The 12,039-nt window shown below is 36.7% G+C and overlaps 1 protein-coding gene across 1 annotated transcript; it reads left to right on the plus strand.

The window, feature by feature from the left end:
* Nucleotides 1–931: 931 nt before the first annotated feature.
* On the plus strand, nt 932–2,248 carry LOC141714629 (uncharacterized). Its single transcript, XM_074518136.1, has 2 exons — nt 932–1,400; nt 2,175–2,248. The coding sequence occupies exons 1-2, from the start codon at nt 932–934 to the stop codon at nt 2,246–2,248; spliced, it is 543 nt and encodes a 180-aa protein (XP_074374237.1).
* The last annotated feature ends 9,791 nt before the right edge of the window (nt 2,249–12,039 follow it).

Genomic DNA, 12,039 nt, shown 5'->3' on the forward strand with positions numbered 1-12,039 from the left:
TGAAGCCAAGTTCACAGAATTGGCTCATATAACACCAGAGTATGTAAGTTTGGAAGCTCAGAGGGCGAAGCAGTTTCAACAAGGATTGAAGCCAGAGATTAGGAGTGGAGTTGTAGCTCTATAACTCAAGACATATACTTCAGTAGTTTAGGCTGCCTTAGTGATAGAAAGTGATCAGACGTTGGCTGCTAAGGAAAGAGGTGAAAGGAAGAGAAAGTTAGAAGGTGGGTCTGCAAAGTCAGAACAAGAAGAAGCAAGCCAGAAGTTTCAGCGATGGTTTGGAAGGAATAGAGACAGGAAATTCAGAAGGTAGAATTTCCCACAAGCCAGGCCCAGTACCACTTTAGTCAGTTCTACTCCGACAAAGTCCAGCAAGCCGGTGATCGATTGTAAGACTTATGGAAAGAAGCACATGGTCAGTGCAGAGAGAACGTCAACTGTTTCAAGTATGGCCAGGAGGGTCATTTTTCCACGGAGTGCAAGTCTGAGAACCAAGGAGTCACCTATTTCAGCTGCGGTAAAGTGGGGCACATTGCTAGGAATTGCAAATCAGCTACCCAGGGTAGTATAGGAGGAAGTGCATCTCAAGGACCAGCATTAAGTACAGCTAGAGCCGGAATTTTCAAAATGACTAAGAAATCTACGGCTCAGGATTCCGACGTAGTTGCAGGTACACTTTTTCTTAATTTCATGCATGTTAACGTTCTATTTGATTCGGAAGCATCTAAATCTTTCATATCCCTGAAATGTGTGAATAAAATGCAATTAATAATTGGAAGACTTAGATGAACCTTTGACCATAGAAGTGGTCAATCAAGATAAGGTACCTGTAAGCCAATTTTGTCCTAAGTGTTCGATAGAGATTTTCGGTCACTCTTTTCTCACTGACCTAATACCTTTCGAGTTAGGAGAATTCGATGTTATTCTAGGCATGGATTGGTTGTCTCTATATAAGGCAAGTATTGACTGCAAGAAGAAGAGAATTATTATGTATACGACAGATAATGTAAGGATAAGCTATCAAGGACATAAGCAGGACAAGAAGTTTCTCTCAGTATTACAGGCAAAGAAATTGTTAAGGCAAGGATGCGAAGCGTATTTGGTTCATATGGTGGACATCAAGAAAGAGACACATACTCTGGATGAGATTCTAATAGTAAGAGAATATCCTGACGTCTTTCCGGAAGAATTGCCAGGATTACCACCTGATCGAGAAATAAAGTTCTCTATTGATTTGATACCCGGAGCAGAGCCAGTTTCCAAAGCTCCATATCAAATGGCTCTAGTGGAAATGAAAGAATTGGCCAAGCAACTTCAAGAACTGCTAGACAAAGAAGTCATCCGACCAGGTGTTTCTCCGTGGGGTGCTCTAGTGTTATTTGTGAAGAAGAATGATGGAAGTATGAGGCTATGCATTGATTATAGGGAACTGAACAAGTTGACAATCAAGAATAAATATCCCTTACCCGGAATTGATGATTTATTTGATCAGCTCAAAGGAGCATGTTGTTTTTCAAAGATTGACCTAAGATCTGGCTATCACCAACTGAAGATCAAGCCTGAAGATATACCTAAAACTGCATTCAGAACAGGTATGGTCATTATGAGTTCTTAGTGATGTCGTTCGAATTGACTAATGCACCAGTGGCTTTTATGGATTTAATGAACCGGGGTGTATAAGAAGTACTTGGATAAGTTTGTTATTATATTTATTAAGATATCCTCATTTATTCAAAGACTCAAGAAGATCACGCAACATACCTAAGAATTGCTCTCCAAAGGGTAAGAGAAAAATAACTGTACGCGAAGTTTTCCAAGTGTGAGATTTGGTTAACAAAAGTGCAGTTTCTTGGACATGTGGTAAGCAAGGAAGGCATCAAGGTAGACCCTGTAAAGATTGAAGTTGTATCCAAATAGGAACAACAAAAGACTCCAATAGAAGTAAGAAGTTTTATGGGGCTAGTAGGAGATTATCGAAGATTTGTAAAGGATTTTTCTAAGATCGCAGCTCCGTTAACCAAGCTAACTAGGAAGAACGAGAAATTTATTTGGACGGAGAACTGTGAAGGAAGTTTCCAGGAACTGAAGAAGAGACTAGTGTCAGCTCCAGTATTAGCATTACCAGATGAGACGGGGAACTTTGTGATATATAGTGACGCTTTTTTCGATTGCAGAAGAGTTAGCACGAGACTTCGAAAAGATGGAGATTGAAGTTCGAGTACCAAAGAAAGATAAGGAGCAATTATAGGAGATTACGTTTCAACCAGCTTTGATGGATATGATTAAAAGGTTCCAAGAAGGAGTTATGGAATAATAATTGAATAATCTAAAAGGAGAAGAACTCTGTACCCAAAAGGATAACCAAGGTATGTTTAGATTTTCTTCCAGAATTTGGATCCCCATTATGATGGAACTGAAGAATGAAGTCTTACGCGAAGCGCACAACTCTCGGTTTTCTATTCACCCCGGGAGCACTAAAATGTATCAAGATTTAAAAAAGAACTTCTGGTGGCCTGGAAAGAAGAAAGAAATTACAAATTGGGTTATCAAATGTCACGTGTGCCAGACGATAAAAGCAGAACACCAAAGGCCAAGCGTATTGTTACAACCCCTAGAGATTCCCCAATGTAAATGGGAAGAGATTGCAATGGATTTTGTAGTAGGATTGTCGAGGACAAAAGCCAATCACGACGCTATTTGGGTAATTATCGATAGATTGACAAAGTCAGCACATTTCCTCCCTATCAACGAAAGATATTTTTTGGAGAAGTTAGTTAAGTTGTATTTGGATGAAATAGTGACCAAGCATGGAGTCCCTGTGTCCATTGTATCAGATCGAGACCCAAGATTCAATTCAAGGTTTTGGACTAAGTTTCAAGAATGTCTAGGAACCAAGCTGAACATGAGTACCGCCTATCATCCTCAGACGAACGGTCAAAGTGAGAGAACCATCCAATTGAAGATATGTTAAGAGTTTGTGCTTTGGATTTTAAGGGAAACTGGGATGACCACTTACCTTTAATTGAATTCTCATACAACAATGGTTATTATGCCAGCATTGGAATGCCACCTTATGAAGCTCTATATGGACGCAATTATAGATCACCATTGTATTGGGATGAAGTAGGGAAAAGAAAGTGTTAGATCCAGAGCTAGTTCAACAGACCAAAGATGCAGTGACATAAATACGAAAAAGGTTAGAAGCAGCCCAGGATAGACAGAGAAAGAATGCTGATTTACATCGAAAGGATATGAACTTCGAAGTAGGGTCACTGATATTATTGAAAGTGTCACCTTGGAAAGGATTGGTTCGATTTGGTCAGAAAGGTAAACTCAGCCCAAGGTACATGAGACCATTTGAAATTTTGAAGAAAATAGAGAAAGTCGCTTATGAGATGGAGTTATCGCCGCAGTTGCAGCATATTCATAATGTGTTCCACGTATCCATGTTGAAGCCATATATTCCTGATTCGAATCAAGTTATAGAGTATAAACCAATTGAGCTTTAGCCAGATTTGTCCTATGTTGAACAGCCAATCCAGATTTTAGATCGTAAAGAGTGAGTCCTTAGAAATAAATCTATACTCATAGTGAAAGTACTTTAGAGAAATCCTCGAGTAGAAGAGTTTACTTGGGAATTAGAGTCAGACATGCTTGATAAATATCCTCAATTACTTAGTTAAGTTAGATTCTGGGGACATAATCTTTTTAAGGGCGGAAGGATATAACGACTCGTATATTTTTGTATTATTTAACAATGTAATTATAGAATATTTCAATAAATAAAATATGTTTATTGGTTCTTTCAGATGTGTGTTGTTTTTATTACTATTTATGTGTGATTATTGGTGTATGAGGATTATTGGTATAATTAATTATTGAGCTGTATTGTTTTATTTTCACTTTAAAAATTGGATTTATTGTAGATTTATTTTCATAAATATTTGGATTATCTCTAAAATTGTTTTTATGGTTTTATAATTTCAATAATTATTTTTGAGATTTTATAAAATTTAGAAATCAATATTTCATTAATTATTTATCTTTAAACGATTTTCTAATTAAATTTATTTATAAATTCACTAATTAATTCCAGGATGCTTCAAAAATTACGAAACTCATATTTTATTAAGTTTATAATATTTTGAGACTTTTAAAATTATTTTGGAAATTTTTGGGATTAAATTCACCCGCACGTTTGTTCGTTAAATCGTTCAATGCGAGTATGAAATGTGTTTCAAAAACGGTTTAAAAATTATGAAAATTTTATTTTATTAACTTTCAAATATTTCGAGAATTTTGGTATTTAATTGAAAAAATTTCGGTTCATTTTCAACCACGGCTTTTTTCGATAAAATGTATAAATCGAGTCAAATTCGAGCTTCCGGATATTACATGGACACGTGTCAAAATCTTGTAAAAGAAATTGACACGTATCCGGTTTAATTGATACGTGTAAACGGCACAGTTATTTCTCAAATCAATTTCTGTAATCTCTCTCTCATCTCAGTTGTCTCTCTCGAAATCTCTCGCCTCCCTCTCGAATCTCTCTCCATTTCTCTCATTTTCTTTTATCCTTTTCTCCCTCTTTCTTCCCTGTTCTCTGTTCTTCCGTTTCTCTTCTGTTTTCCGGTAAGTTCCGGTTGTTAACTTCGGTTACTAGCTTCGATTAGACCTATTAATTATATATATACACGCGTTTGTGTGTGTATATCAGAGTGGTGTTGCCCTGTTCGTTGCTACCTTTTTTTTCCGGTCGCCGCCGTCTGAATTTCCGGCTAGGTGGTCGGGTGTGTGTGTGTGTACGTGTGTACGTGTGTATGTGTGTGTTGTGTGTGCACTGCTTGTGATGTGTGTGATGTGGTTGATGCGTGTGTTGGTCTGTGTGTTTTGCTCCAATTCTGTTTTTGCAGATTGTAACTTGGAATATTATATTAATTTTGATAATTTTCTGCAGGATTTTTACTTGAGTAAATTCGTGATATTAAATGATAATTTGTGCGGGAAATGATTTCTACCGGTAAAATTTATTCGGACACCATAATATTTTCGGGCACCAATAAATTTTGCCGCCGTCGGCGATGAGCCTCAGTGAGTCGACGGTGGACGGTGATGATTAATTCTGAAAGCTAAATATATAAAACATTAAAGTAATTCATAAAATTATTTTTCGGAACATAAATAGTTATTTATTGTAAAAGTCGTATTGTGGCGTAAATTGCGAATCTGTTATTGTTGTGTTGTGGACGTCGATTATGTTTCGACAAGTAGTCCTATAAATAGAGGAGTCGTTGTCCAAATTTTTCCGGAAAATTATTTTAATTACGAAACATGTACTATACGGTATTAAATGTTTTGTGATTGTAAATATTGTTACGTGAATGTGTGTATATACATTATACGAGTTGGAATATCAGATTGGGTTAGTTAAGTTCGAGGATATCAAGCATGTCGGTATAACTAATTAGGTTATTCTGTTACTGTAGATCCCAGTCAAAGTTCGCAAGGACTAAAGTCAGTCAACCGCAACTACCCTAGGAATCCCGAGAAATCGTCGCAAGGCAAGTACTCTGACCATTCTTTTATGGTTCAGTATATACGAATAAACTGTTGTTTTATTGTCAAACATGAACATTAACGTTTTAAGTTACGTATCCCCTGTAGTTATAATTAAATGTTTTAAATCTATTTTGCGGAAAATTGACTTCGAAAAGGTACCTATCTCCAAATGAAAATGATTTGTGAAACCATATTACGTGTGTTGTTGAGCGAACGGTTTTAAACTGAGATAGGTACAAGTGATTTGAAAACTGGATAAAAACGATAAGATACTAGATACATAGGGGCCAAAGTGGCCTATTAAGGTTGCGTAAGCGGCTAATTCAGTTGCGTGCACTACATAATCGATTAGTCCAGCAGGTCAGAGACCTAGCTAGTCTCTGAGTTCCGGAACAGATCTATGGGATGGCAGTTGGAACCGTCTGGTGTTGATAGCCTGGTCAGTTGTTGTAATAACCTGAAATTTTGGACTAAATGAAATTTTTTTATGAATAGTGATTTTGCTTTGAAAGCCTGATGAATAGTAACTTTGCTGATTGAGGAATATTATCAGACCACCTTATATAGGAGTTCTTTTATGAAAATTCGGAGTCCGTATTAGTGTTCACTGATGAAAATAAGTGTACGTAAAAGCCGTCAGAAATCGAAGACGGGCACTTATATTTTTCCCGAGATTCCACCAGACACTGAAGGAATTAAGTACTCAATGTTAAGATTGAAGGAATAAAAGATACCAAGGAGGTTCTAGTAAACCCCTAGCAATAAAATCACGGATATATTCCCTCAAACGATCAATAATATTGAGTGATAAACGAGTCGTAAAATAATTTAACGATCAAGGACGAATGCATGCAAGTAGTATGGGGAGAAAGCTTCCAAGAGAAACCAAAACAAGTGGTTAAGAGCTTAAGATACCATCCACCGCAATTAGCAACATTTGGCAAGGGACTGATGTAACTAAGATGATGTAATCACTTTAAACAAGTGGATTAGTATAGATATTATCAAACCACACATTTGGACACGTTATTCAAAATCAACCAAGCAAGCCAAAGACTACTTCATCTTTTTTTTCATGAAAAACCCGAGAGGAAAAGAGAGTAAAAATGGAGGAGAAAGAAAAGTTTGTATCATGAGTTTCCCTTGACCATTTTACGCGTTCTACCTATCAAATTGAAGCCCTCGAGAAGCTCTACACAATTAGGGTAACCAATATCCTCACCTTCTTGATTTCCATACCCGTTTTTAACGTTTTACATTTCAGGGAATAGTGTTTCAAGAATAAAATTTGTGTTCTTGATTTTGTTTTGAGGTTTTAATCATTATAAGGCTAGTTAAGGATTATCTGAGGTTTGTTAGGCATTACCCGCTCTCCAAGGAAGGTATAACCTCTTCCCCTCTTTGTGTTTAAGCCATACCATGAGTTTTAAACTTGTTCTTTAAGAGTTCTTAGATGTTTGTATGATTTTAGAGTAGTTATGAACTTTAAATGGAAGTTACGAGTTATTATGTAAATGGATGATTGTGAGGAACTTGTTTTGGTGTGTGATGAAGTTGAGGGGCTGTTCGGAATGTTATAATGTAGTATGTTGATTGTTGGGTTGGTTTGGTATGGTTGTGGTCTTGTAATAAATTTTGGAATCGTTAAAATCATAGCCATTATAATGCCTGATTTCTTTTAAGCTTAACTTGCACTAGACAGTAGGCATGCGAACCCCTTTGATCAGATTTGACCACTGCCAATATTGGATAAGTTGTGTTTTAAGCTTCGTTTTGATACTTGGTTCTCCTAAATCGGACTTACGGTATAGGAGAAACGATCGTTTTAGTAAACGGCATTTCGCGGCGACACCACCACCAAATGCCGAACTTGTAAAATGTTTTCAAAAATCGTAAAAGGCTTCGTTGGTCCCGAAACTTTTTGATAACCTGTATGGGACAGTAAATAAGAGTCTCGAGTTGGAGTTGCCTTAAAAATGTTATATCTCAATTTAATAAAAATAGTGTAGCCGAGGGTGCATAAGCGACGCCGTTAGTAAACAACCTAGTAGTCGAGCGTTAGCGCTCCTAAGTGTCAAGATTTGAGTTGTCGTATGGAGACCGAAGGTTAACCTTGTAGATTGATGACATTGTAGGTTACCAGAGCGATTTCAGACCAGCGACTACCCCCGTACTCTCAGGCAAGTTTTCTACCCGTTATACTGTTGTTGCAACATAAATATATTGTTGCATTATCTTGAGATAAGTGCATGACTGTTATTAGAAAATCTTGTAATATATTGGAGCATGTTGATGTGGTATATATATGCATGTTGTGAAATCTTGATATTCTATTATCAATTCAAATGCTTATAAACTGCATAATACATATGCTAGAGATAAGCAGTAGTTGCGTATACCCTTAGTATAGGGGACCCAAAGGTGAACATTTTTCTAAACCGGGAGTCGATGTTCCCGAGTATAATATATGTATATTTATATATATATATATATAATTTTCTATAACTATTAATCGAATAAGGTATATTTGATGGTTTTGAATAATAATCAAACTTATTTTCGATTATTCAAATAAAGATCGTACTTTCATATAAGTATATCTTTTGTTATTAATTATTCGTTTCAAGTATGAGATTTGAAACTTCTACTTCAATTATTTTATAAAGATTATCCTTTATGGGAATATTATTTAAATAATAATATTCGGATATTTTCTAACCTATCGGGAATGATTTATTTTATTAAATCATCATTACTCTAAACATTCTTTAAAATGTTTTCGAGTCTTCAAAATGACTTTAAAAGTTAGAGCGGATCCCAAAACTCATTTTCAGATTTAAGATCTTCCTTTCGAAGGGGATTTAAATACTCGCTCAAAACTTGAGGGATCCGGCTCAGTGGTGTATTTTTGGAGCAACGAAGTTGCTAACTTGATAAATGAATTTGATTACTTTCCCAACCTTCGGGAAGTAAGTCCATCTAAATGAGTCGGCATAAGCGACAGGCTGGGGTATGGTCTATCAAAGTGTAAGTAGCTGGGTGGCAGTCCATCAACGCGTAAGAGGCCGGGTGGCATTCCAGTACAAGGTCCTAATGTGGCCAAGGTGATGACCGGTGGGGGATTCATCCATCTACTAGTAGAAAAGGTTACTTAATTGGTATCTTTGCCTGATCAGCAAGATATCGTGTTTATGCCAAAATTCTCTTCGTTCCAAATTTATTGGATATTACAACTTCTGTTTATACTTTTCATAACAGAGGTTTTCAGGGAATGTATGACAGATATATATAGGTATATATATATCGGGATTTAATGAAGTATCTAGTAACTTCATTTCTTTAAATGATATTTCAAAGATTGAATCTATTCAAGTCTTATCTTGTAGTCTCATCTATATGATGAACTTTTGAAACTGATTATACCTTGAACGGTGGTAGTTCAAGTAGTATTCAGAAAAGGTATAAGTATATTGGAGTATTTTGTAACTTCATCTTTTCCACTTATATCTAGTTAATGATTATCTTATGCAAGACAAAGATTTTCAGAAAAATGTTGAGACAAGGTTAGATATATGAGATCACCTTACAACGATATTTTTATACAGTTATAAACTGGAACCCTGTGTATATTATTCATGGAAGAGGATTTCCAAGTTTTTGAAAAGTATATATATATATATACTGATTATTTTGCGACTTGGTCGTGTTAAGATATCAAACTTAGTTCATATCTGCTTGACCAAGACTTTCATAAGTACTATGAGAATGCTCATATATTGTTAATTATTATATATTTATTATTTCGGTGGGCTTGTTGCTCACCCTTGCTTTCTTCTTTCATCACACAACAACAGATAGACAAGATGAACAGGACCAAGCTCCCAATTTGCGAGCGGATAGGAAACGTTCTGCAGTTTCTTGTAGGCGTTGATGCCGCTGTAGCCGAGGTAGGAATTACCAATAGGCTAGGCTTTCAACTTCTGATGTACCAGACTTATGTATATTTATGAACTGTAATAATGGTAAAGAATATGTAAATTTATTCAGAAATCCTTTTGAGGTGTAATGACTTATAATTGTGGAATAAAATGACTTGTGTTGTGTTTGGTATTCATCTCTGAGACTATAACTTGTGGTGTGTGTATATTGTGGGGTCACAGTACGCGGTAGTTGGTTGTTTACTAAGATTGAGTGTTATTAAGGAAAATTAAACTCGTGACAACCCGGATCCCCGACCCCGGATTTGGGGGTATTATAGAAATGGTATCAGAGCTAAGCGTTATAAACCTCAGAGATGATGTGACGTTAAAATAATAAGTTCACTAAGATAATAAGAACTCTTGCCAAGTTCATAGTCGGACTACCTAGCGTAGTATTGACAGTTAAAACCCTTACGGGAACCCTTATAAATATCGTTATAGAAGCGTAGTTCATTACAGTATGTGGTAGTGGGACTCTGAACCCTGAAGTTCAAGAGCAATAATACGATGATGTTTTACTATATATTGGGGATCAGATTGTAAGATCCAATGGAGCACCCTAACGAGGGAGCAGATGATGTTCATATTAAGGATGTAGCAATTAAGGATATCCCAAAAGGGATTGTTGCTGAGAAGGATCCCGTGGAGGATCCTGAAAAGAATGAAGAAAGGGCCGTTGAGGAATTCATGACCGTGGTTAGGGAGACTACCAGAGGTAGAATTGACCGGTTATTACCGTAGGTTCGTTCAAGTTTGCAAAGATAGCAGCCCCTTTAACGCGACTTACTTGTAAGACTGAGAAGTTTGAATGGACAGAGAAATACGAGAACAACTTTCAAGAACTGAAGCAAAGATTGGTGATGGCCCCTATGTTAGCGTTGTCGGATGGAAAAAGAAGATTTTGTGATTTGTAGTGACGCTTCGCATAAGGAATTAGGGTGCTTCTTATATAGCACAACAAGGTAATCGCGTATGTGTCAAGACAATTAAGGTAATATAAAATTCGATATCCCACCCTTGATCTTGGGCTCAAGACAATAGTTTTGCCTTAAAGATTGGAGGCACTACTTGTATGGATAGAAGTGCAAGATTTACACAAATGATAAGAGCTCAAGTATATTTCCACACAGAAAGAGCTCAACATGCACCAGAGGAGGTTGTTAGAGCTAATCAAGGATTACGATTATAAGATTCTTTATCATCCAGGGAAAGCCAATATGATGGCTAACGCCCTTAGTAGAAAGGAGAGACTCAAGATGATAATGTCTTTGGGAGAGTTGATAAGAGATTTTGAGAAAATGGAAATAGAAGTGAAGGTAACCGGAGCCGTACTGAAAAGCTATTTGAGATTGTAATGCAGCCCGAATTATTGGAAAAGATCATATTGTGCCAAGAAAAAGTGATGAATGAAGGCAGAAAGCCAATAAAAAAGAGAAGAGATTAATATCGAGAAAGATGATAAGGGAATAATGAGGTATTCCTACAGAATTTGGGTTCTAAATGTTCAAAAGCTTAAGGACGGGATCTTAGATGAAAGCCATAGTTCGAGGAATAAGTTTAGAGAAAACCCTGAATATGATAGTCAGGGAGGTCGCCATCAAGAAAGAAGGAACCCATAACATAATTAAGTGGAAAACAAGGATTTTAACGTATAAAATAACCCCGATTATGGGAGAAGGATGAAACATTTCATAATGAGAAAACAGAAGTCGAGCAAGATCGGAAGAACCAGGATGGTACTCCTATTGGGCAATTCATGGACCTGCCTAAACAAAACTTATACTTTTATCCCCAAACACCACCTTGAGGAAACAATGTGGTGTGAAATTCTTTCAGGACCTTTAAGTCGCTAAAGCTCTCCGAGTTCCAAGGAACAAGTTGACCCAACGAGGCAAGAGGCTGGCTAAAGGGAATAGATGAATCATTTGAGATTCTAAATGATTGACGAAGTGCAAAAGACTGTTTTTGCCACTTACCTTCCTAAGAGAGAGGCCACCCGCTGGTGGAAGGCTAAGGAAGATAGAGAAATAGTGTAGAAGTTTTAAAACCAGGCCAGAGGCGGACAAGTATGATGAATCATGCATCTAGGTTGTAAAGTCGTCAAGGTTCGTCTGAAGGACACAAATCCAGAATGACGGGATGTTTGAAATCAATGCTTATGTTGTGTTGGTTCATTAATTAGTTGTAATAAGAACGAAAATAAAAGACTGAAAGGGGAAGGAGCATAAAGGGATATAAAGGAAATAGAGTTGAGAAGCGATAAGGGAGTTATGTTTATGAAACCCTAGAAATAAATATAGAGAATTTTGTCATCATCGGCGCAATGGTGACTGATCATGAGATAAAGTCAAGGTTTGAAGGTGTAGGCAATACGTATAATTGATCCCCTTTTAAGTTAAGAGTATTCGATGAAACTTTGAGATAGACCGATGGATTAATAAGGAAACACGAATGGACTGAGGAGACATGATAACAAGAAATTAGGAAAATGGGATGAAGG

Source organism: Apium graveolens, chromosome 3 (assembly GCF_009905375.1).
Source record: "Apium graveolens cultivar Ventura chromosome 3, ASM990537v1, whole genome shotgun sequence".
NCBI lineage: Eukaryota > Viridiplantae > Streptophyta > Magnoliopsida > Apiales > Apiaceae > Apium > Apium graveolens.